At 33.3% G+C, this 27,972-nt stretch overlaps 1 protein-coding gene across 4 annotated transcripts in view; it reads left to right on the top strand.

The window, feature by feature from the left end:
* Positions 1-27,972, top strand: part of CSMD3 (CUB and Sushi multiple domains 3) — a 618,429-nt gene that overhangs the window by 549,794 nt on the left and 40,663 nt on the right. For all 4 annotated transcript variants that reach the window (XM_017806514.1, XM_017806517.1, XM_017806516.1 and 1 more), the window contains 6 exons: positions 9,829-10,002; positions 11,301-11,474; positions 13,190-13,375; positions 16,494-16,667; positions 22,131-22,313; positions 25,392-25,568. In XM_017806514.1, coding sequence (XP_017662003.1) covers positions 9,829-10,002; positions 11,301-11,474; positions 13,190-13,375; positions 16,494-16,667; positions 22,131-22,313; positions 25,392-25,568 — 1,068 coding nt within the window. The remainder of the gene's footprint in view (positions 1-9,828; positions 10,003-11,300; positions 11,475-13,189; positions 13,376-16,493; positions 16,668-22,130; positions 22,314-25,391; positions 25,569-27,972) is intronic.

Below are 27,972 nucleotides of genomic sequence, written 5' to 3'. Positions count from 1 at the left end.
TAAAATAAACGGGAGTCTAAGTATTCTGCAACAGAACTTAAAACTAGTTCATGTTGAACCTAATCAGAGAGAAATGAGAACTAAAACAGAGGTAAGCTTTATTTCATTGATTTTTTTTTTTTTTCATTTTGGCTTCTTTTTAAAAAAAAAAGGATAATACTTTATGGATATTGAATCTGTTGCAAAAATTGGAACATTTAACACAACTGCCCTCCTTTCTGAATATCACTTTATTTTTCCTTAAAAAATACCTAAATAACAATGTAGTACTCCACAAATCATCACATAATAATCTCAGTTTTAATACAATGTGGTAGGAAATTGAGTTCTGAATCTTGTTCTCCATAGCTGGTGAGAAGAGACAATGTTCAAATTGAAAAAAAATAACAAAACAAAAGAGAGCTTCTGAAGTAATTCCGTTGTCAAAATTTTCAAAAAAAATATTTCAAAATATTTTATTGTGAAAAAATACGAGAAAAAAATCATTTTGGTCTTTTAGAATAAAATAACAGGCAAAGATAAAAATCAGGACTGTTGTATCTTCAAGGTTACAGACTGCCCTTCACAATTCATTGTGCTTGATCTTTTTCGGAAACAGTTTCTGGGGGATAGTCTATGTAGTAAATCCTGGTGAAACATTCAGAAACATAGAACAGATTTTTGCTGAATATACTACTTATAAAAAGAGAGTGAAAAATCTGTAATTTTGTTATACGATTTCCTCTTGGAAAAATATTTAAATATGTTTCCTGTATTATTTCAGTTAACATTTTAGAAAGCCTAGTCCGAGACACTCAACAAAGTAAAACTTACAAAGAAAAGTATAGCATGCTTTGAAAAGTCTTTCTGTTGGATTCAATTCTTCTTATATATAATGGAGCTCCTGTTTTCTTAGATTATTCCAAAGCATTCAGATTTCATACTTCTATTCTGGAGGCATGTAATTTAATTGAGTTTCTCTCAGTTATGTGACTGATAGCAATTTTAAAAGATGTTTAGACATCTCATCAAAATGAAAGCCATGTGAAAAAACCGGGAAAATTATTATTTTTAACAATAGTTTAACTCATTAGAGGATAGGTATCTTATGCACACTTTTCTTTTTTGTTGATTGGAGAGCTTACTCCATGTTCTCACATTTCTTGAAGTTGTGATTTTGTCCTCTTCATCTCAGGTATACTGCACTTAAAATTTTTTACCTAATTCCTTCTCCATTCCTCATGACATATTGATAAAACAGATTGTTTTATATTGTCTCCTTTATTTACCAAAAGTTATTGTTGTTATTTCCTACAGGGAAAGACTCAACAACTGCTGGAACAATAGTTTTGTTCAGTTCTGCAACTTAGTATTAAATCTAAAATCAATATAAACCATGAAATATAATTACATTATTTTAGTTATTGTAATTATTTTAGTTCACTTGGAGAAGTAAAGATGCCTTTATAAAATGCTGTGTCCATATGAATAAAAATGCGGAAATGAAGAATGGAGTTTACTTGGTGAATAAGGCATAAAGAAGCGTGGTTCCAATACTGGGCTAATACTAGAGGAGTTTTCAATACAGACAGATGGGTAGCAGAAAAAAGCTATTTGGGTTAGAGGGTACATTAAATGTCAGCATTTGTACTTCCTATATAATAATATCAGGAAAACCTTTCATCTGTTCTCCTAAGAGAAATATTAAACCTGTGCCTTTGTCTGCATTAACACATAATCCAGCAGAAAGAATAGATCACGAGACACGTAATTGATTCTGAATTTTCTATATCTGTATTACATATGTTTCAGATAATTGTCCTTGGACTGTATCTGGTCTCGTCCTCTGGGCTAAATGTCATCATTACTCATATGATTCTGACTTGTCAAAAAGACCTGTCAATAATGTTGACCACTTTGTCTCCAAAAGGAGATGGAACACTTGTTTTGTGCTCCTAGAGACTTCTCAATGTACTTCCTCTGAAAGGAAGCTAATTTGTTCATAGTAAAACCACTCAGCATATTTAAGAGTTAGAAGGAAGAGATGAACCAAAATGCTAATGTATACACAGCCTTTGACTTGTTAGCTGGGGAATATTTACCCCAATTTTACTCAAGTTTTCGTTTTTTCATACAAAAATACCAGTTTTAAACACTAATGAGTCATTAGTGGCAGCTTGTTACTCATCAAGGAAAGAATAGTTATCAAACAGCTCTGTACAGAGCAGCGCTGTCAACAGGGTCAAAAGAATAGCAGACTTACTGTCTGGGGCAAAGAAACCATGTAAGCTGACAGTGAAAAATATTCAGTGCATTAATTTACCAGTGCTAGTTTTTATATTTTCCCAATCAGCTTTCAGTCACTGAAAGATTTCTGTGGGTATGTAACCTCTGAAGTGTAACCTTCCTACCACTATTTTCATACTTAAGGCTTCTAGAAAAATATATAAGCAACTAACTTGTCTTTGCTGTTTTTAAATATCTTTCTTTATCTTGTTATTACAATTAAAGGAGAATCTGTATCTCCAGTGATACTGAATTAATATATCTAGAGTTAGCCATAGGCTTCTCTTTATTCTTCAGTACTACTGCATAATAATAACAACTAGACTTTCAAATTAGGTACATGATGTTTCATCTTTAAAAAAAATATTCGGTTGTTTCAAGGAATTCAGCAAAAACTTCCCTCTATGTGCCATGGATTAAAAAAGATTTAAAAGAACTTTACCAGTCATCTTGAACAGTTTAATTCAACTTGAACAGCTGTCAAGATGAGGATCTTCTGAAAATAGCAGGAGAAATACCCCAAACCCTGCTTCATCCGGGGCTGCACCTTCTTATATCCTTATAAAAAATGAAAGCCCTGTAAAGAAGAAAAAAAATGCCAGGAAATAATTCTTCCCTCCTCAGCTGAGGTCATCTTGACAGGTTAATTAACTTTGTTGAGTAATAACCTAAATCTCTTTTTTCAATAATACATTGGTATGTAGTTTTCTTTTACTACTATGCTCATGTTTGACGCTACTGACAACGAAAATAAGCACAGGCACATTTTTGCCATTTAATGTAAAGATTCTGTATTCATTTATTCCTACTCTTTTCATCTCAGAGAGCAACCTGCAGAAAAGAAACATCATTTACGGCTAAGGTTTCAAAGGTTCTGACACGAAGTTATTAGGCTCATTCTTCATTGCTAGAGCTGGGTTTCATGTCAAATTAGATAATTTATTTGGTGCTCACAGGTTATTAATATCTTTCATTCCTAATTTTTGACTAATTCTGTTTCTTAATAATATTTCATGTAGTTATTCTTTATTTGTTTTGCTGGACTGGAAATGGAGAATGTTATACTGCTTATTTCCCCTCTCAAATCTGCTACTCAGTAAAACCTTCACATTTAGTACCTTTTAGTCTCTTTTTTATGTAGGTTTCATTTGCTGTCTTTACAAGAGTGACATCTGTTGATTCAGTATTATAAATTATAAGTTACATTAAGACCTAGGGGTCTCATCTGAATTCACAGAACTGCTGCATTGGTCTTTTATACCTGTATCATAATAAAAATGGAACTACATCCAGTCTTATGGTACAGCATCAAAATAGAGACACTGATAATGAACAAAGCTATTGTGAGAACAGTCTAGAATAGCCTAATCTAAAGTAGTAGAATCCTAACCTAGTGTGAAGTCAGCTATTTATTACTACTGTGTATTGGAATATACTTTTTCCCCTCAGTAGTAGTAATTATGATAATCAATTACTGGAAATTGTTGAATGGAGATTTTGTTTAATATTTGTTCATTTTTTTTTTCAGCTTTTCTTCTATCCATTACCCAGTCCTTAATGCAGTGGAATAAATGTTCTGGTTTTTATATGTTTGTATTTGTCCATGTATCGTGCAAGGGTTTATTTTTTTCTGTCTCTTTCATTCTGATAAATGCAGGCCAGAAGTACAGTATTGATGTCACTGCTTGAGCCACTCCTTCTGTCCCATATTTCCTGCAACTCTTTTATAATTGTTTTTAATTATTTGTTTTCAATAGCCTTCCAAGGTGACCCCAACAGTTTTGGGGTCAATTACAAGTTGGCTTGTAATTTATCTTAGAATCTGAATATTACTTTGGGCATAAAAAAAGTGTATTCCATTAGGTAATAATAACATTACTATTAAAGTCTTTTATCCATGATACTTAAATATTCCATGACTTATTGATATGTCAAACAGGAGTGTAAATTGATAACAGAATAAGTATTTCTTAAATAATTTCTCATCTATTTGCAAAATATGTTTACTGACAAACGAGAAAATTAAAAAAAGAAAAAAAAAGGAGATAACATTGCTGGTCAGCATTTGATCCTTTGATTTCCCTGCAGTACTCTTAGTTTCTTTTTCCTCAGCAGTCCTGTTCTTTTTACTTCCTTATCTTTTTGCGTCTGTTTTCCACTTTTTGCCATAGTTTTCTGTCATATTTTGATCATACTCACAGAGAGTTCTGTCAATATGATATCCATTTTGCATTATTTGCATTCAGTCCTCATTGAAAACACTACACTTTCAGAGCTTAGCTCCTGTGCAGTTTTGTATCTGAATTGCATTTAGGAGGAATAATTTTCTGTCTTATTGCAAAAGACAGTTAGCCAGATCTTATGGTTATTACGAATCAAGGCTATCTATTACAACAATCAGTGCTATCATTTTGTTCAGTTTCATTATATCGAGTTCCATAACTAAAATTTTCATCTTCCATATCCTATCCCATTCAACTGGGATAAGTATGACACGTCTCAAATGAGAACAGATTTAAAATTATGTCCCTTTATGGGTTTGCACAATGTTTTTGCTGTGGTAAAATTGTGTGTTGCTCCTTGTTTATACCAGTATGACAAAACTGACATCAGTTACATGGAAGATGAGAGATATATATAATACAAGCAAGTGACAAAATGTTTTAGGGATACCCAGGAGATAAATTGAAGGAATAGAGTCGATCTTTGATGCCATTTAACTCTAAGTGTTATTTCTCATTCAGAAACAAATTCAGTTTCTCAGAAAATTTTATATGTGCAGTATTCATTTTCCTCAGGCTAAAAAAGAATCAGCAGTAATCTGAAAGCTTTGAAAACTTTTTACATCAAAAAACCCCTTGAAACCCCAAACTCACTATTTGTATATATGTGAACACCTATATATGTTGCAAACACATAATGCACAATGGAAAGCAGAAAAAGGTACTGAATGTCACTTCAAAAATTCATTTCAGAATCTCAATAAGGGAAAATAAATTTATTTGCCAAAAAACCCTTAAAATAAGAGTTTAAACTGAAGTCCTGAAAAAAAATTAACAGCAGAATTGATCATGAAAACTACCAGAATATGCATTAATGAGTATGAGCAAATCTTTAATGTATAATGATAATTTTGGAATTCTTTTCGTCACAGGTATCTTAATAGAAAATTGTTAAAGGGAAGAATTCTACTAATATTCATGAGAAAAATGAATAAACACCTTACTTTTGGAAGAAAAGCAACAAAACCAGAATAGAATTGAAAAGAAATTGAGTAATAATTACTCTTCCAGATATAGGTGTGGATGGTGATAGGAGTTTTTGTTGTTTTTTTTTCTTCCTCTATGTTTTTTTTTTTCCATGATATTAGAGAAGAAACGATAGCAACTATTATAACCTGAAGGTCTTTATTTCCTCTGACAGAGAACATCTCTGTTATATGTGAAACAGAGTGGGAAAATAAAACAAGAAAAGAATAAGAGTTATGAAAATTAATTAATGAGTTCGTGACTTTATGGCATCTTAGGGAATTTACTCAGCTGCATAAATTAGTGGAAATTCCAATAATATTCTCAAATGTTCTCTTAACAGGAACTTTGTAACCATTATATACAATTCCATAGCAAACACAGTGAACTGCTTACTACATGCACCTGACAGATGGTATTTTGAAAATAAAACAAGTGAAGCTGAACCCATCAGTTTGGGGTGTTGGCTTGTTTTTGTTGTTTTGGGTTTTTTTTTCTGTTTTGTTTGTTTGGTTTGGTTTAAATGTTTTTTTATGTCTCTCAGTCACACAAAACATCCCCCGGAAAGCAAAGTGAAAACTGGAGGAAAATGCTGCAAATCCCAAATGTTTCTTATTTCTTTTTAGATTTGCAATGACAAATGTGTCACAAGTCTGACATATCCTGTTTTTAAATGATGTTTACTTTCTTAACACTGTCACAATAGGTTTACTTAGAATTCTGTTATGATGGAACTACAGCTTTATAATATCCTTCATGCATTCAGATTTATTTATTTTACACTTTAGAAATCTGACATGGGGATAGAAGTAGGTTCTAATATTTTAAAAATATCAATTTCCTTAATAGTAGTGAGAAGTTTATAATTAGTCATGAAATATAGTTAGTGCTCCAAAGATGTAACTCATACAGAGTAGGAGGAAATAATCAAGACAGAGGGATTTGAAGTGATGGAATCATAAAGAGCTCAAGTTGGAAGAGAGCTTTAAATATCCTCTGGTCCAACATTTCCTGGCATAGGGAGATGAAATGGGATTATCTAGCACCCTATCTGCAACACCTGTTTGGTTTCCCACACCTATCCAGTCACATCTTGAAAATTTCCAGTGATGCGGACTCCCATCACATCCCTGGGTAGGTTGTTCCAGTGAATGCTTGTTCTTATTATCAAAAAAATTCTTTCATATGTCAGGATGAAACCTCTCCCAGTGCAACTTGTACTCATTACCCCTCGTCCTCTCCATGTGACTCCATGGGAAGAGAGACCCTCTATTCTCTTTATAGACACCCTTTAACTACTGGAATACTGTGATAAGGTCCCCTCAAGCCTTCTCTTCTTCAGGGACTAACACCTTTAGCCTTTCCTCACAGACAGGTTTTTCAGCCCTTTGATTATCTTCAAGGCTCTCCTTTGGACCCTCTCCCATCTGTCTGCAGTCTTTCTGAAGTGGTGGGGACAAGAATAGACACATTACTTCATGTGCAGCCTGACAAGCACTGAGTAAAGTGGGATGATCACGTCTCTACTGCTGCTAGTAATGTTTTTGCAGATGTAGCCCAAAATCCAATTTGCCTTCACTGCTGCAGCTGCACACTCTGACTTATGGTCAGCTTGTTGTCCACCAGGACCCCCAGGTCCCTTTCAGTGATAATGTTCCCCAGCCACACAGATCATGGCCTGTTCTGGGTTCTTTGGTTATGTTGTCCCTGGTGCAGAACCTTACAGACTCTTTATTACAAAGTCTTTATTAGAAACTCATAGAATTCTGGCTCACCCACTCTTCCAGCCTGTCTAGGTCTCTCTGTAAGATGGCTTTTCCTTTTCACATGTCCACCTCACTATCAGTCTGATGTCATCAGCAGAATTGTGAGGCTGATTTCAATTGCATCATTAATCAGATCATTTATGAAGATATTCAACGTCATGTGACCCAGTATTGATCCCCGGGGATCACTGCCAGCCTGAGTGAAAAAGCATTGATCATCACCCTTTTAGTGCAGCCTGTTAGTCAATTCTTTACCCATCTTACAGATCACCCACCCAACCTGTATCTTGCCATTTTGTTCAGGAAAAGGCTGTGGGGAATGGTATTAAATACACCATTTTGCTGAAGTCCAGGTAAGCAACATCCACTATCCCCCCCTTGTCAACAGAAGGTGTTGAAGAAAGTCAAAAGAAAAGAAGAAATTAAAAAGAAGTCTGAGATTTATGACAATGAGAGGAAGTAGTTTAAGAGGATGAGAATTTTAAATGACTTTAAATTTTCTGGAGAGAAACAGGGACATTGATGCAAGATGTACAGATGATTTACAATGACTTTTCACCTGTTGAAGTTGTGTGTGTTTTTGTAACATCTATGCACAGTTGCAGAAGCTGCTGTCTGATCTTAGTCGCAGGCTTCACATATTGAATTGCTTCTCTGCACATGAAACAGAGCTTGACCTTTCTGGTGATGTATTCTGCTTCCATTCTGCCATAAAGCAACTGCCATAAAGCCATTCTTGATTAAGAACCAAGCCATATATTGTAATTAAATGCAACTAGAAAAATATTTCCTTGAACATGGTCTTAATCACTGCAGACTGTCTGGTTGCACTTTTGACAGAAACCAATCTTTTCCAGCTCAGTTTTTATTCCTCATCTGGTTAGTCCTGTTTATCATCAAAAATGTGGTAGGATAGGGAAATTAGTCCCTTTGGGGCATGTTCAAAAAAGTCTGCTACTTCCTGAATGGATTATGAACTTCCAGGAGAATAAAAAACTGCTCTGACAAAAATTTTATAAACATGTATTATGCCATCTAATCCTAGAAAACATAAAACAAATTTCAAGTATGCCTGGTCCTTACATAACACTGAGGCAAATGGGGAGGGGACAATGAAGGCAGAATACAACCTTAAACAGTACCAGATTTGGACTCCTGCTAACTTTACAGAAGTCAAATTGTAATCACCAATTTAATAAGTGTGAAGGTTCATATACAACCTATATTGTAAATTCTGATGTTTTTATCATGAATCATACAATGAAATACAATACAAGGCTCAATTTATAAGAAAATGGAAGATTTTCAATTTTTTTAAAAGACATTTCTAGCCCCAAATGAATGAGGCAAAATGCTGAAAATTATATCACAGTATTATAAGCACTTAAAATTTCAAAGGAAAAAACCAATCCAAACCATATTACTTCTAAATGTCCTTTCTTATTTGCAATTCCATGCTTTGAGTGTTTGTTTTTAGGGGCTATTTGAGGAGAAGTAGAGGAAAAAAGAAGAGCAGAGGAATTTGGGTGGCTGGTAATAATTTTTTTCACAAAAGTACTGCCTGTTTTTCTTGCTTGTCTACTCTTTTTTTTGCAGTGAATTGTCTACTGTATTTCATGGTCTTCATGAAGTCAATTGTTCTTAGAGGATTTTTCCATCAGCACGTTTTTTGCTGAATCACCATGCCCATTTTCCAGGACTCATTAAGAAAAATAGTAATGAATGACACATAGTTCATTCATTTTCCCACCTTCTCTTTAGATAAAATGTCTCTTTGTGACTGTCATAGTGCTTTCATGGCATAAATACAGTATTTCTCATATTTTGAGAATACAGGGTAGAAGATTAGGCCTAGACAGAAAGATTTTTGATTGCAGGACATTTGGCAGCAGTTGTGCTGACTGCCTTCAACCAAAACACATTAACGTCTTTGGGATTCCCCTGGGATCAATAGGACAGAAAGAATAGAAAACAAGCCAGAGAGTCAGATTCCAGCAACAAATTGTCCAAGTTAATTTTTTTACATTGTAAGGAGGCTATATTTATAATGTCCACATGGCTTGATATCTATAATATTTATATTATTTTATTTGTATTTATATTATTTTTAAAATATTTATTTAAATGTATGATGGTTAAATGTTACCTGTATTAGGTTTAATCATAATCAAAATAAAACTAAAGGAAATAATATAGAATTTTTACAGGTTATAATAAAAAGGAATTACTCATATTTTAAAAAAAATTATTAACATATATGACATTTAATCTCTTTGCTGTGTTGTCTATTTGCACTTCTTTATATGTGTACAACTCTACCTATACAAATACAATATTACAGATTCCCCTAATTTAATAAAAATAAAGCTTTTAATTAAGTCAATTAAATAAAAAGGAAAGATATTCAGCATTTCTTTGTTTTAGTTAAGGAGGTTTATTTAAAATTTCTCTGGCATACTCACTGATTTTTTTTCCTTTTTTCTTTTTTCTTTCCTTTTTTTTTTTTATTTAATTGTTATTTTTATTTTTTTTACTGTGAAAAAATCTAGCTGGTCACTGTGGTATTCCAGATCTTATAGTCAATGGACAAGTAATAGGAGAAAATTATGGCTATAGAGACACAGTTGTATACCAGTGCAGTCCTGGTTTTCGGTTGATTGGTTCTTCTGTAAGAATATGTCAACAGGATCACAACTGGTCTGGTCAACTTCCATCTTGTGTGCGTAAGTAAGAATGGCAACACATATGGATTTCTGTTGCAGGAATATCTATGTCAGAAAGATGAGGATTGAATTTGCAACTTAGTGTTCATTCAAAAAAAAAAATTAAGGCAGATCCTCAAAAGTGTGTGGCTACACAAAACCTATAACTCATGTATCAGGTGAAGTTAAGTGTTACCACTTAAAATTTCCACTGCATCTTTTGGCTACTAAATACCTGGTGTTTATACATGGGTATGAAACATCAGTACTCAAATTTGAAAATGGCTTTATGACCCACAGTGGTTTTTGGAAATATTTTATGTGCATTTGCTATCACTACTGATAGTTAGATAAGTAGATATTCTTGAATTATACTGTCAGCTGATGATTATACTGATAATCATTACATCGATGATTAAAATATTTTCTTCAAAAAATTGTAATTTTTTTTCCTTACTATTCCTCATAGAGATGCTGGTATGTTTTCTTTTGTGTGATACGTGTGCCAACATTTCACATAAAAGACCTTTAAGTAATAACAGAAAATTCTGTATTTAATTTAGGAAAATTTGAGATTTCTTGAAGGACTCTCAAGTAAATTACAACTGTACCTTTGTGGCACAAACTCTCTCAATGGTGAATCATACTCAATCCTAATTCATTTATTCTGTGATTTTTTAAATTTTTATTTTAAATTAATAATGAACACTTTTTTATCAACAACTGGAATTTTTTACAGCATAGAAGAAAATGCTAATAAAGTTTTTTGAATAATTTTGTGAAAATTAATTTATGTCTGATTTTCCTTACTGGTTTTTTCATCTGTTTTTTATGGGCACATAAGATAAACTTTACCTTCTCTAGTCAATTTTTGTATAAATATGAGAAAAATTTCATTGTACCCATAATGTTTCATATATCCAGTCATAAATTTATAACTTCACTAATATTTAGGCCTCAAAGATAAAATACTGAGTTGAGACTAAGACCTATTTGTAAGAAATAATACCTGAGGAACTGAAATATATTTTTCTTAAATTTCAGACTATATGTAATGAAAATCTAGTGCTTGCTCTTCTCCTGCATCTTCAGAAGAGCTTTCTTCATTTGCCTTCATTACTGCATGTCAAATTCTATTCAGTTTATTTAAAATAAGTTCTTGAATTTGAATCCATCATGGGAAGTCCTCAGTATCTGATATCAAAACTTGAAAATACTATTATATGATACTATTATATAATTAATATTTATTACATAATAAATAATGAACAGTGATAACAGCACGCTCTTTTTTGTTTCTTTGTTTTGTACTTTGTTAGCTGTTAGCTGTGGTCACCCTGGTAGTCCTATTTATGGAAGAACAAGTGGAAATGGTTTCAACTTCAATGATGTTGTGACATTCTCATGTAATACTGGGTATATTATGGAAGGACCAACCAAAGCACAGTGCCAAGCTAACAGGCAGTGGAGCCATCCACCTCCAATATGCAAAGGTAAGAATGCAGAATATACAGGTTTCCAACTAAATGTTGGACATTTAAAGTTGAAAACAGACACTGTCATGACAAAGTGATCTCCCTCTTACTGAGAGACTGACTAACTAGCATACTAATCATATTATTAAGGATATTTTGTGATTCTATGATTTTTCACATTCAACTTGCCAGGATAACTGTTGCAGAGAAACTTTCTTACGTGCCTGTAGTTTGTATTGATTTTTTTAAAACCATTCCTACAAGTTCCTTAAGCAAAATTATGCAGAGATAATTAAAAGCTTAAATCCCGAAATAATGTTCTCTGCATTTTTGCCGACATAGTTCTAGTAGATGAATAAGAAAATCTGTATTTTTCTTCTCTTATGTTTCCATTCATGCTCCATTGAGCATCTTTATTTTTAATTTTTTTTTTCTAATTTTTTAGCCAATTTTTAATTCATTTGTGTTGGTTCTCAATGCTCTAGATAATATTCTAAAAAAAATAGTATTGTGGAATTAGTATTGTGGAATTTGAGTTTTCATAAGTACTTTTAGAAATGTTTTGCCACATTGTCTTTTTAAAATCTGTTGTTATGATTTTTTAAAATATTTTGTTTTTATTTTGAAAAATGTATTTTTTACTGTAACCTGCTTGAACATATGCAGAAATGGTGTTGCTTTTCAGCATCTTCTCTACAGCTTGTATGGATTTTTATCTGTACATTAACTAAGTCATATTATGTTTTTATAGGAATTTTATTTAATATATTTTCCTTCTAATAGGTATTCTCCACTTTCATTTGATCACTTTGCCTTTAGTGATGTTGCCAAATAGTTTACAGAACTTAAGTTTCCAAGAGACTTCTTGTTGATGAGAAGATATTATTTTTAAAATTTACAATACTAAACACTGTGTGTTTAGGGTACCTACTTAATCTCATGTTCAGTCCGGTTGTTCTCAATCACCTCGGTATTCTGGTATTGCAGAGTAATATGTCAATGTATCTGATAAGTTATTGATCAGTAAATAAGTTGATCGGTTATGCTTTGAAATTTTGCACGGTCCTGAAATCTTATACTGGTTTTAGAAGAGACTTTAAAACTAAAAAGAATGTAGGGCATCATTAATTGTGTCTGTCATGTGCAGTGAAATCAATTCCAATGAAAATAATTTTATTTGCTTTGAGGTTAAATAACAATAACAACAATACTACTACTTCTACTAATAACAATAATAGGTTACCCTGCATATTTGTAAACTGCCTAAAGTGAAATATTATAGAAAAGGCCGCACACCTTTACGAAGACTGAATTTGCAATTGTCATATAAATTCAACAGTGCACTTGTTGTTATACTATTTGCAATATGCTAAATAGCTAGTTTCCTAGCCAACTATAATAATGGTGGAAAACTATTGAAATGGTCAAAGTTCCTTATTTTATTTCAAGTGCTCACTATTCCAGATTAATTAATAGATTATTTTCATTAGTTTAAATACATGCTTAATAATATGAACATAGACAACACTCTCAGGCACATGGTATGATTCTTGGGGCTGTCCTATGCAGGACCAGCAGATGGACTTCAGTGATTCTTGTGGGTCCCTTCCAATGCAGGATATTCTATGATTCTATGGTTGTTCAACTGACATAAGTGATAGGAGACCATTTGAAGACCGTTTTAGGAGACTGTATTTGTATGACTCTCAAGTCTATGCTCTTTTTCTTTTTAGTGGTCAATTGTTCTGATCCTGGAATTCCTGCAAATTCTATAAGAGAAAGTAAAATAGAACATGGAAATTTCACATATGGCACAGTGGTATTTTATGACTGTAATCCTGGATATTTTTTATTTGGCTCTTCAGTTTTAATTTGTCAACCAAATGGCCACTGGGACAAACCTCTCCCTGAGTGTATTAGTAAGTAGATAATGAGTTTATTTCTGCAAAGAATGTGGGCTAGACTGGGTACTATTTTACACAACATTTCCATCAGTCTCATGACAGCAATTACGATAATCATGTTTAATATACATTTGTGTGTGTGCAGTACTGATGAAAGGTCTCAATAGCAGCTGAAGCAGCAGTTAGATTGTTATTGCATGTGGCAAATGGGGCAAGCAATAGTCAAAACAAACACCTCTGAATGCTCCAGCATAATAATCCCTGATAGCAGGAACACAAGGTCAAAACGTATCTATTGAATTTGCCAACACCTGGCTTCCATTGGCCACAGAGTTCTTACCACACTGAAACTTAAAACCTACAGTATGCAATTTTTGACTTATATCAATACAGTAATTTCTGGACTTCTCTTGGGACAACAGTTAGATCAGACTATCTATGAAGATACCAAGCACTGTAGAACTCCTAAAGTGTCCTCTGGATAATGTCCTCAGTTTACCACAGTAGCAGATCTACCTGAACATCATACTCATATGCAACCTATCCACTAAGGCAAGTGGATCAACACAAATAGGTTCTTTCTATTCTAGCTTGTCATGAACAACTTTCTAACTGTGACGTAGATATAGCCAGAGGTGTTTCTTATGTTTTTCGTTGGCTAGGACAGCTGATTTACCTAGTTCTCTATCAGTGTATGAAAAGGGTTTGGATTAGGGTCAAAATTTTTCTCTGAGAAAGGCTGAAAGCTTTATTTTCTAGAGATTAAAGGGAAAACAAGTTAAGAGTTTCTTTTTTGAGAATTATGGACTGATATTTACAATATTGTAGATATTTGTTCTCAGGAGGCTTCTCCAGTTCTGCTATTCTCTCTAAAAATAAAAAAAGTATGAAACTATTTTCTTATTACTGCTAAAACTTCCATTTATGAAACTTTTCCCTTTCTTTAATGGGATAAATAGTTTGATTGCAAGTCACAGTTAAACTAAAAAAGAAGTGTCTATTGGTTTCACATTAAATTTAAAGGTAAAATTACCATTTCAGAAAGAGAAATGTTGCTTAATATCTACAAAGAGAGCGGAATTTTAAGGTAAAGTTGCAAAGATTTCTTCTTTCTACATTTGTATTTTTATCTCTCAGTCATTTTTTTCTGAATTGTCATAAGTAATTTAATGATACAGCTTTTATTTTAAACTGAGCTTTGGGAGTAAGAGTGCTATCTGTACTTTTGAAAGGGCATCCTCCCCTTTATTTGTGTTGTTTATATAAAGAGGTCAATGAATTCTACCTGGGCGCTGTCCATGATATTTTGTAATCACAAGCTTACCAAAAATTATTCTGTTGCAGCTACTCAAATTTTTCGTAAGAACCTTTCAGCCTCTGGAGTATTTTGCAAATTATTGCTGGAGAGGGACTTTTTACAAGGGCATGTATTGATAGCACAAGGGGTAATGGTTTTAAACTAAAAAGGGTCAATTTAGATTATATATAAGGAAGAATTTTTTTTTTTTTCAGTGAGGGTGTTAGAAAAGAAGAACTTTTTGGAAACAAAATGGAGAATGAATTAGCATTAGCAGAAAAAAAAGAAATACAATCAACTTTTCATATGAAATCCTAGCCTGAAAATATGAATACAAATTAAAGTTTGTAGAATGCATAATCAACTTAAAGGTAGTATTAAGGGTACTATGCTTTTTAAGATCAGTTGTTAGGGATTCAAGACTTTTAGGCATAAATGTAAACAAAAAAGGGAAGTGTGTATAGAAAAGCCCAAAGCTGTAAGCTGTAAGGTACCAGTGTGATATTAACTTTTCCTCTATGACATATGAATAGGGCAAAAGAATCAATCAAGAACAATACAGATAATAAAATATTCTGAAAAACTGTGAATGTTTTTCACAAGAAGAAAAAGTCTCATTTTGTTGAATCCTGCATGATCAACATGTCTTTTTATTAACAATGTTCCAAGTTTGCAATCTCTGCAATAATACATAATAATAGTAGATTTTAGTTATAAGGAATTGATTAAAAAATAACATGCTGACATCAAGTGCTCAGTATGTAAGGCTGATTATTCTGACCATTTTACTAAAAGTCCCGCAAGCCTAAAAGTTGTACACAGGGGTCAGTGACACTAGGTAGTAGCAAAGTCATTGGCATACCACATTCCTAAATCCTTTGTGGGGCTGTCGGGAAGGTTCTGCACCTTGGAAGTTGGACCCTTGGAAGAACATAAGTGCAGAGCAGTATATACATAAATTAAACCTCTAAGACCAAGAATAACTACTAGAGAAAGACAAATCACACATGATTTTGGTTATATGCTGTGTTGTACAATCCCTGTACTGTTGCCTATATCTGAAATGCTATGGAATTGAATACATCCTCAACCCTGATCAGGCTTCTGATTTGGATTTTCTTTTTTAAATAAAAAAATCCTGCTAAAAATAGTATTGAATACAATGAAGTTTTTGTAAAAACTACAGTTGTATGATTTAAGGGCCTGTTCTACTACCCTGATATTTGCAGCTCTAATTTGTGGGTTTCATGGTACATAAATATAAATATCTTTGGCCAAGATAAGCCACATGCCATGGACAGGTGTAAGGTAACAAGAAATCAAAGATGCAGGCCTGGATTCATTCTGTGAACATAGTGAATTTGGTTTATGAATTTTAACTGTGCATTTCCTGAACTTGACATATTTAGTTTGCTTTTAAATTAACTCTTTACTCTCAATTAAGAGAGATGAATTTCTGCACATTCTCTACCACAGCAGTGACTTGGGCAGATACTGTCTACATGTAATTTTTCTCTGAAGAGTACAAGCATGAATGTATGTTTGTGTGCGTGCATGTGTTCATGCCATAAAGATCAACTTAGTGAATGAGTGGTTTTGGACATTGATATCTGTATCTAAAATACCTTTTTTTTGACATCTCCAAACATTTGTTTCACAGCTTTTGGTCTGAAGTATATTTTGCATTCTAATCCCATGATGTTACCCCTTTCCCACATACCCTAAAAATGTCAACCACTTCACAAACTTTATGTATGCAGTTATGAAAATGAAAATTGCAAACTGTTTGATCAGTGATAATAACCGTTTTTCATCTCCAATAATTATGCATTGTAGTGATTGACTGTGGACATCCTGGAGTTCCTCCTAATGCGATCCTGTCTGGTGATAAATACACATTTGGGTCTACTGTCCATTATAGCTGCACAGGCAGACGATCATTGTTAGGGCAGTCATCTCGGACATGTCAGTTAAATGGACACTGGAGTGGATCTCTCCCTCACTGCTCAGGTAATATTTCTGAATTAATGATTATATCCTGAAGTTGTTTAAAATTTATTTTGATTTTTTCAGAAGGTCATTTAAAAATCTGGAAAATCACATATAGAACTAAAGTACCATCTCAACAGAAGTAGAAAAAGTAAACCCAAAAAAAGTATAAAGAATCCACAAGAAAATAATCTGGAAGAAGTAGGCTTTCTTGGTGACATTTAATATGAAATTCACAGACTGTGGAAAGAAACTGGTACTTGAAAAATGTCTACTGATTTGATGACACCTCAGGTGTAACTTGATTGTGTAATACATTCCTCTGTATAATAAGGCCAAATGGGCTCCACATAATTTCAAGGTAGGATGCTTTTTTTTTTTAAGGAAACGCTATCTAATCCTCATAATAGATTAACCCTCACCAAAGTCAAGATATGTTTTCTGAACCACTTATTGCTTAGGAATATTGTGTTTCACAACTTCAGTTTGATTCACTTTAACAGCAGCGATCAAATGAAAAACATAAATCCAAGTCACACGCTAATTTGGGATTTGGCTAAATCCCATTTGTTTTTGTAGACTATGTAAACAAATATTGTGATAAATGTTAACCTTGTTATTAGTTTTAATTCTCAGTAAATACTGGGGGAGGTTCTTTCTTGTCATGCTCATGTTTCATTATATAACTTTAAAAAATCAGTGGGGTTTCTTTAAGTTACGTAATTTAGAGCACTTAGATAACTTCAATGGCAGAAAATAAGTAGAAAACAAGTGACGTTTTTTCTTAGATTACAACTGTGCCAAAGCTAGAAGTGAAAAATAAATGGTATGCAAATATGACTACTGCTATACTAGTTTCACACTAAAAATCCAAAGTTCTTCACAGTGTTAATAAATAATAGAATCATAGAATGGTTTAGGTCAGAAGGGACCTTTGCAAATCATCTAGTCCAACCTAGTAGGGACATCTTCCACTGGCTTCATCTAATAGTTTTTGTTGGAAGGGATCTCCAAAGATCATCTAGATCATCCACCCTCACTGCAATGACAAGGGACGTATTCCACTAGATCAGGTTGCTCAGAGCCCCGTACAACCTGACCTTGAATACTTTCAGGGATGGGGCATCCACAGGTTCTCTAGGCAACCTGTTCCAGTGTCTCACGGAACTCATCATAAAAAAATGTCTTCTTTATGCCCAACCTAAACTTAACCTCTCTTAGTTAAAACTGTCACCTCTTGTCCTGTCACTACAGACCTTGATAAAAAGTCACTCTCCATCTTTCTTATGTATTTTATACATTGAAAGGCTACAATAAGGTCTTCTGGATGCCTTCCTTCCCTTTTTCAGGTTGAACAGCCCAAATTCTCTCAGCTTTTTTGCATAAAAGAGGTGTTTCAGCCCTTTGATCATATTTACGAACTTCCTCTGGACCTGCTCTAACAGGTCCTTGCTCCTGTTTTATAGGGAACTTCAGAAATGGATACAGGAGTCCAGATGGGGGTCTCACATATTCTAATCCTATTTTTTTCCCTGCCCTCCTCTCTTCAATGTATTTAGTTATAAACTGATTATGTCAGCTCCAGTTTCAGAGCATGCAGTTTTACAGCCCGTGGCAGAAATAGTTGAAAATTAATATAAAATATTAAAATAAAACTTCTTGGTTAAAATCTTGCATTAAATTCTAAAGCATTGAAAGAATTTTTCAGTATCTGAACCTTCCTCTGCAAACTCTTAGGAAGCTAAAATGTGTCAGAACCTAGAAAAATGGAACACGTAATTTAATGCCTGAACTTTCTATAAATAAAGCAGAAGGAAATTTGACATAATTAGAACAAAGATCAAGTTCTTATAAGCTTTGATGTTTAGAACTCTGCACTAGAAATCACACCTTAATGTAAAATAATCTTATTTAATAAATAATTATATATTAATGTAATTTGCAAATTCGAACTATGTTAGTAAAAAGTGAGTTTGCAGTTTACATGCATCAATATTTGTTTTGGAGAAAAAACCTGCTCTTTAGATAAAATCTAAGGCTACTTTTTGTAGTTTTCCATGGTCTTCATTAGAAAAAAAAATTAAAAATCTAAACTGTGAAGTACAAAAATAATTAAAGAAGTAGACAAAAATATCAAGGAATACAAATTGGAAGCCTGAAAGTACGGATGAAAATATCAAAGAAACCTCACAGAAAATAGGACTATTCTTATAGTAATTCTCCTTTTGAGTTAAATAAGTGTTGAAATATCTTGGGTTAAGCATTTCAAAGTGAGGTGCATTATTTTTTTTTCTAATGATGGCTTTTTTACCCACAGATAGGAAACTCTAATCAAATCTATTTAATCTTTCTCAATACATGAAGAAACATTTCCTTGACATAGATTTAAATGTTAATTATAATGAATCAAAATGTATAGAATACAAACTCCTCTCTTATTTTCCTTAGCTGTAGCATACCAAACTATAATTCTGGCATAGTACAATTTTGAGATTTTGTATTCAAATTGTATATCTGAAATGTTTTCTCATTATAAATAATTTTCAGTTCACTATACAGAACTTCCATATTTTGTATCTAAAAATATGTAAAATCATCAGCTAATGCATATTAAAGCCTTAAAATTTGCATATTTTTATATTATTGATAATAAATAGTATAGAATGTTCAACTGAAAAAAGGTACAGCATGCTTGACCTTTTCATATATGAAAAAGAATTGAAATAGAAAATGCTAGGTCAGTGAAAATAAGATAATCAAATTATTTCACATCAACCCTATGACAGTTTCTTTTTTGTCACATGACACTGAGCTAGAAGGAATTGTCATGTCCCATTGATATATATTGGCATTCAGAAACAGTTTTCAATCATCATGTGCACATCAGATGGAGTCAGAAATTTTCTGCAACATAGAATTCCTCGTAAGTGCAACAGGGTTTTATACATACTTAAGTAGTCTAAATACCCTCCATTTCATTAAGATTAAACGTCAGCTAAGAATTTGTTACACATGTGAATGAAGGATGGCTCATAAATTACTGTAAAAATCACTTAGTTGAGTCTGCATGAGGTAATAAAAATATGTTCTCTTATGATATCATTGCTTATATCACTGTCACTTCCTGATGTGATTAGTCATTTAGAAAGATTATTTCTGTAACCTTCAATCAAAAGAACTGGTGGTTCGCCTTCCTAAGATTAAAAGTGTAATAATTCACAGTAATAATTAGGCATTAGGAAAGAACACATGATTTCATTTGGAAGAGGAATATGTGATTTCTACTTGGCTTAGCAAATAGCCTATTTTAATTTTTTCATCATAAAATTATTTTAGGCATACTGCCAAGTAACTTGTCACAAATTGAACTGCTTTGTGAAGACTCTGCAAGTATAGAATAATGAATAGACCCTGTTCAAATTTTGTCATAGTCTAAATAAATAATACTGGCAAATGTAAGATATGGATTCCCAAAAAAACCTTGATATTTTAAAAAGATGCAGCAAACAGACTATTTTCAAACAAGAGGGGTGTTTAGTTGGACACAAAGTATTTTGAAAGTTTATAAAATGTTTTTACTTACTATAATCTGGAACTATTTACAATTTCTTTTTAATCAGGTTTGGCAGACTACTTTACTGATCTGTGTCACATAATGAAATGCATAAACAGAGAACAACTTAAACTTTTGAGTCTGTGATTTTGAACCAGACAGTTCTTATACTTACTTGAGTTAATTTGCTATTTCTGAAAGCATTAAAATATATAGTACCGTGTACTCCTTGGATATATTGGACTAAAACAAGTATTTGTCATATGCCACACATCATAGGAAAGTAAGCTAGTTCTACTCTTCTTTTTACTATCCAGTTCTGTAAATACTTTTGTCAGCAAAGAGATGTGTCCAACCCTTCACTCTCACCAGCATTGCTTACACGCACACAGTGCCAACCAAGGCAAGAATAGCTCCGTTTTTCCCTCCATGTGCTACTTCAGGCTCCTAACTTCTCACAGAACCTCTAGATAGTGAGTTTTGGTCTTCTGCATACTTGGAGTAGGCAACTTTAGGTACTATTTCTATGTAAGAATTTTTCTTATTGTTGCTATTTAAACTTAGATAAACACCAGAAAAGTATGGCTATTCTACATAACACAGCCTTTGGAATAATTCTTTCTAGCTGATTCTTGAAATATTTCACCTTTATTTACAATAGTGTAACTAATTACAAAATAGTGCAGACATTCTCACAAAAATATTATTATGTTTTACTTATTTTTTGTATGGAAAACATTTGTTTTATTTGCAAGTTGTTACAGAAAACTGTAATCTATGGGCAAAAACCTGAACAGTGCAACTCCTAGAATTCTAGAATTCAGCTCTTTAGTATTGGAACTCAGTATAATATGCCTTCATCTCTTATGACATAGAAAACTGTCTTAAGGATCTTTAAAAAGATAAAGCAGAAGTACATATTAAAGGATTCAAACAACTGACCTACTGTTCAAATAGTGTGTTACCTAGAGCTTCCCAAAAATTATCACCATAACTAAAGATTTAGATGTACAATCTTTTTGATATTTTTCTTCTTCTCCTCCTTTTCCTTTTCCTTTTCCTTTTCCTTTTCCTTTTCCTTTTCCTTTTCCTTTTCCTTTTCCTTTTCCTTTTCCTTTTCCTTTTCCTTTTCNCCTTTTCCTTTTCCTTTTCCTTTTCCTTTTCCTTTTCCTTTTCCTTTTCCTTTTCCTTTTCCTTTTCCTTTTCCTTTTCCTTTTCCTTTTCCTTTCTTCCTTTTCCTTTTCATTTTCCTCTTCCTCTTCCTTTTCCCTTTCCCTTCTCCTCCTTCTCCTTCTCCTTCTCGTTCTTCTTCATTACCATGTTGATTATGCTAAGATCTATATACAACAGATAGTTGAAAACATTAATGCTCTATCTTGGAATTTGCTTAAAATTTTCTATCTAAGGGAGACTATCTAAGGCAGTTTTGAAGGGATTTTTCAACATTTCTGTAAATCAGGGAAATGCTTCAGGTTTAGTATGCATAAGACTGTTGACTAGAACTTTCATTCAATTGTAAAACTGTTTCAACTCTAATCATTCCACCATAAAACTGTATTAAAAAAGTATAAAAAGTATTGTCTTTACAATCAGGACCTTGGTTTTCCCTATTATAAATAAAAAATGACCAAAGTTTTGTGGTTGTCTTTTTTTTTTCCTATTCTTATTTGATTATGTTATCAGAAGTTTAGTATTAAGGGAATTTGAGATAATTATAATTCTTTTTCTGTACTTATATAAAATAAGTACAAAGAAATTAGTGGAGAATCAAGTAATTTTGTAATTACAGGGACTCATTCTCACTGATACATATGGAGGTTTTTTCTAAAATATAAACATAAATTTATTTCTAAATACATAGAAACTTACATTTTAAATCCAGTATCATAACAACATTTCATATTATTCAATCTTTGTACTCTAAAATCTAGGTGATACAGCTGGTTCTTGTGGTGATCCAGGTATCCCAGGTCATGGATCTAGAGAAGAAAACAATTTTAAAATTAAAAGCACAATTCATTTCAGCTGTGATATTGGATATATCCTCCATGGCTCAGAAGAAAGAACATGTCTGGCAAATGGAAGTTGGACAGGAAGACAACCAGAGTGCAAAGGTAAATCAAAGAAGATCCATTCTAAAGAAAATACATTCTATTTTTAAACTGTATTTTTAGTAGTGTTAACCAGAAAACCAATTTTACATTGCCAGCTTTGTGTTGTGAATGGTGTCATGTTAAAAGAGGCAAAAAAACAGAATTTTCTGTCCAACCTGTGTTAATTTATTTTTTGTCTATCAATGTTCCCCCCACCAGCAGATCAAAGCCTTTTAATGTCCGAAACAGTCTGTTAGTATCTCACCTAATGAGACTCTTCACTTAACAGATTCACTGAGAGTGACAGGATATTTGATACCTTTTTATATAAGGACTCCACTTAATAGTGATAGAAGAACCCCTCAGCAGGTTTCTCCTAAGAGTTATTTTACCATCGACAAAATTGTCAGCACCTAAAAATGTACTCACTCTAACAGTTCACAAAATAACACGTTTAATAATACAAATTTGTGACAATTTATGGGGTTCTTTGTGTCTGGAATAGGGTCTAACTGCAAAACATACTTAAACTATGTAATAGTAATAATAAAGCCAAGCATAGGCACACACGTTAAAGCAAAAGCAACTTAAAAAGATGTAAAATGACTTACAAAGAATAAGTAAAGCAGAAAACTTAAGCACATGCCCTAAAGCAAAAGCAACTTACGAGTAAGTAAGACAACTTACAAAGAATAAGTAAAGCAAAAAAACTTAAATATGCATTATAAAGCAAAAGCAACTTACAACAAAGTAATAAGTAAAAATTTTAAAGTACTATGGAGCAAAGGTAAAATTGGTAAATATGTATAAAGTGATTGCTCACCCCAAGGCATCTCAAGAAGGTGGAGCAAGAAAAAAATATCTCGTCAGTTCCCTCTACAAAGTTGATGGAACTTCTCCTCTTTTGCTTGGGTACAATCTCTTTTTATACCTTTTTTCTTTAGGCAGTTTGAGTGGTTATAGTCAATAAACTAATTTTGGGGTGATAGATGGATGAAATAGGCCCAAGGGTCTACTTCCTGTGTTCCCAGCATCCAGGATGTTCACCAGGAAAAGACCGTGTTATCTCCTTTCTTCATTTTAGTCCTTTTATCAGTTTCTGGGAATGTCTCCCCAGGTGCCGGGGTTTTCCCAGAAGCCATCAGGAGATTGTTTTCTCCTTTTGTGTGGCCTTTCTGTCACCTTACAAATGGTATGCAGTTGATTTTGGACTTAATTTTTTTCAAATAAATTGTTAAACTGTAGCAGTGGCTTGGCATCCGGTGACAAATTTGAAACCAGTTCTTGGCACCCATGAAATTTCATGTTTTCTAGTTTTGAGAAAAAAAAAATTTAGATAAAACTCTAGAACTCAATTTTTTGCTGAAGTATTTTTGCACGTAAAAATCTCACCATAACCTGACCTTTAATCACAATCATTATACACCTGAATTTCAGACAAAAGAGCTCAGTTTCAGGAAAATGTCAGTGTCAGGATTTCGTTAGATACACCTATGTATAAATAATTGGCTTAAAATTTCAATTACTGGTACTGTTGACATTATTATTTTTCAATAGAAAACAAAATGCAGAAACAAATTTATTTGTAAAAAATAATTTGGAAATTTAAAGGAAGAAGAATTACCATAGAAGAAAACTCCAACAAGATATTTATAGAGAATAATTTATTACCTAAATTTTCTTGCTTCAAAATAAGAGATAATTCCCAACAGATTATTTTGCAAATAAAAGCTTCCTGAAAAGCATAAAACAATTTGAGAACCTGTGCTCTTATTTTCCACTTTATCACTGTTGACTTTGTTACCTCTGTGAAAGTGTCACGACATTTTAAAAACTTATTTCACAGGCTGATTTTGTTATGTCCTTTCTGCTGAACAATTGCTGTCCTTACACTGCATAAATAAATAAGTAAATAAATATAAATATATATATATTATATATATATATATTTTTATGTTGGTATGTGACGGAATATGCTTAGTCCAACTGAACCAACTGCTATTTTTCTTTGATCTCATCTATTACAGAGGTTAACTAGCTCTTTTACATTTAAAGATGCTTTTGGTGATTTTTTTTTTCCTTGAAATGAGAAATATAGTTCACAGATATATAGAGATATGGGTGATGCATGAACAGGTATATAGTTCTAATTTAGATCATATAGTTTAGATGTATGTATATGTAATCACATAAGAAAGACACATTCAAATTCCCAAGTCGAGCATTGAAGAACTGGAAAACATTAGGGTTCCACCTGCCTATGAAATAATATTTGACAACATCCTGTGCTTTGAATTAGGAAAAATATTTTGGTGATGCTAGAAATGCACACATACTATAGATAAAAATTAAATCTACAATGATAATTGTCATTGTCATGGCTAGGCTTCACGAACGAAGATTTGGGAAGGGCTCTACCCACACTTGTTGCAAGCGCGTTGGTGGCTAAAAAGGCCAATACAAGATAGACATGTCCAGTTGCAAAAAGCACAGCAGAAAGACTCCCCAGGAGGTACACTCTGCAAGGCACGATTCTTTCTGCGCTGTCTTTTCTCCTCAAGAGTGATCTTGTGTGCTTCCTCAAAAGCATCAGCAGCGTTATAGATGGTGTGTCTCCAGACCTTCTGGCTGGAGGCCAGAGTAGACCAGTTATGTTGGTCAATATGGCCAAGGCTGAGTTGTTGTTTCAGGGAGTCCTTGTATCTCCTCTTTGGGGCTCCTCTCTTGTGGCAACCGGTGGAAATTTCACCATAAAGCAAGATCTTAGGGAGGCTTCATCCTTGAGACACAGATCAGGTATTTTCTTATAATTGGGAGTTCGTTTTTGCAGCTAAATTAGCTTTTCACTAATGCAGATTATAAAGCTAAATTTCTAGGTTATGTTTCCCTACATACAAAAGGGTAAAAACTACTAATTTGTGCACACAACTATTTACTGTACAATGTGCCTTATCAGCAGGTGGTAAAACATACATTTTTCAGGACAACAGTGTGGATTTCCACCATAACACTGCTGGCAGCAGGACTATTCTTAGATATTCCTATTTCAAAAATCACCTTTACTGCATTTTGAAAAATATTTAACATTTTCCTTTATAGCTGTGCAGTGTGGTAATCCAGGAACAACTGCTAATGGAAAAGTACTTCGTATCGATGGAACTACATTCTCTAATTCAGTAATTTATTCATGTGTGGAAGGATACATACTTTCTGGATCATCTGTAAGACAGTGCACTGCCAATGGAACATGGTCTGGATCCTTGCCAAACTGCACAAGTAAGACACATTTCTAATGAATAGTCTCTGATTTTCCTCTCCTCTGAAAGACAATAAAGTAGAATATAGAAGTTGCATACCAATAAATTAAGTTTTCAGCTTTTTCTTGCACTATTTCCTGCATAATTTTGTACATGAAATACTTTAAAAAATATAATGCTATGCAAATGTGAAGATTATGTTTTTTAAAGGCAGACACAATATAGTAAAATATATAAACTGTAACTGCTGTCACAGTTCAAGCAATTGCACAGTTACATGATCTACCTACTTGAATTCTATCCTCGTATGTATATTTTCAATCTTGTTTATGTTTTGTGATACGTCATATTCAGACATTTTATTTTAATTGCTTTACTTCATCTTGAAAACTTATGATAAACTGGTCTTTCAGAGGGTAGAAAATAAAAACCTTGTCATAAACACCTGAGAATTATTTTGTAGTAACTCCAAGGTCAAAACTGTTGTCCTGCTTTCACATGTCATCTTCTGTTTGGCCTCTTCATTAACCTTAAACTTGCTTTGGCTACTCAACTAACAGAAGCTATTTCAGCATGTCTCACATTCATAATAAGCATTTTGCAACACTTTATTTTCAAGCCCATCTGTTCCTGCTTTATTACATGTCCTAGTTCATCTTTTAGTAACAATTTTGAAAATTTTACATTTATGTGACTCATGAGACTGCCTATCATTTTGAGGAAACTATCCTCATCAGAGGTATAGCAAACTGTTGTTTAAATTTTGAACATACTTAGGGCAACCCAAATAGAGCCCAAAATTTAGATGATAAAACTTCTTGTGTTGTTTTTAATCAGTCTTTATTGGTAAGCATGTGAACAACTATTTTTGCAGCCATCAAACCTGTTTTTATTTATTTATTATTTTCCAAATTATAATGAGAATCAGATTAATTGTACTGAGGATAAAGATGTTTTGTGATGTCAACTGCATCCATATTTTTTCATTTATTTTAGAATAGCATGCCAAAACAGTCTTCTCAAAACACACTACTCAGGTAGAAACATGAGATTTTTTCTTAAAACCTAGAAAAATATCTTAATAGAAGAAGTATCCTAATAAAACAAGGGGAAGGAGATTCAGGATATGCCAATTTTGTTTAGTCCAGATGTTATCAAAATTTACAGCCAGTCCATACTTATTACAGCTGATTCTTGCATATCATTCAAAATGCTAGGTTTTAGAGCTAACATCCTATACCCTTTAGATGCTGGGAGCCCTGGGCAGTGTACCATCGAATAAGACTGTCCCATGTGCAACATGTCATGCAGACCTATAGCAAAGATTCTCCCCTTTCAACTCTGCAATTTATTATAGGATTTTCTTAGGAAGAAATAACGATATCATTTCTGCAGTCAAACAGAAACAATGTTCTCATGAGAGCTTCTTATTGCACTGCTAAATAAAAAGCAAGGACAGCAGTCAGCAAGGTGTAATCGTGGATTGGGGGCTGCCTGCAGCAACTCTGCTGCCGTGAGCTGTCTGAGGTTGTGCCCTGGCCCAGAGATCTGTGTGACTCAGGTCTGAAGGCCACGCTGGATGTGCAGCACAGGGCAGCACAGGCCTGGGGCTCCCCAGCTTAAATGTAGTGATTCACTGACTCGTCAATGTGCAGTGGTCTTCTGGTCAGGATCACTACAACAATTTAAGCTCCTGTTTGCCTACCATGGTGACCTGAGTGGTGGTGATCCAACTGAAATGAAACAAAGATTAGAGAAAAAAAGGACAAATGCATAAGCTTTATGTTTTAATTCAGTCAAAACAATAGTATACTTGGAAAAATATTGAGGAGGATTTTAGCAAAATTTGAACATTAAGGATAATATATGGAATATGTTAAATAGAGAAAGGTAGAATATGCAGAATATTTGAATATGCTTATGATTCTGTCTTTTCTAGATTTATATTATTTGAAAAGTGACCATGAAAAATCTATGACTTTTTAGTTTTTAAAAAAATTAAAATTACTGTGTTCCTAGGTAAACTAAATTAGGCTGATCTCGATTTTCCTTTATCAGTGCACTAGCTACCTTTAGACTAACCTAGATAACCTTGTAATATGTTTTCTAGTGTCTTCTGTATCCGCAGACAGTGATTACATGTGACATCTTAAGATTTATGATATATGCCACATAATTAGTATCTGATCACTCAAACTGTGATAAACTGTAGAGCAAGGTATATATACTATATGTACCTTGGATTCTCAAGTCCTCAGTTATTAGGTCAAGGGACCTGGCCAGAATACATCACAAATATGTAGTCATGGATTTTTGTGATTTTGGAGAGCAGGATACGGAGAGGGTGCCATTCACATCCATCATGCTTTGGCATTGACTTAAAAGTAGACATGATATGCTTTCTGCCGAGGAAACTGCCTCCC

This window comes from Lepidothrix coronata, unplaced genomic scaffold (genome assembly GCF_001604755.1).
Source record: "Lepidothrix coronata isolate B3197 unplaced genomic scaffold, Lepidothrix_coronata-1.0 Scaffold15, whole genome shotgun sequence".
NCBI lineage: Eukaryota > Metazoa > Chordata > Aves > Passeriformes > Pipridae > Lepidothrix > Lepidothrix coronata.
Note: the sequence above shows the minus strand (reverse complement) of the source record. Positions and strands in the feature narration are given on the sequence as shown.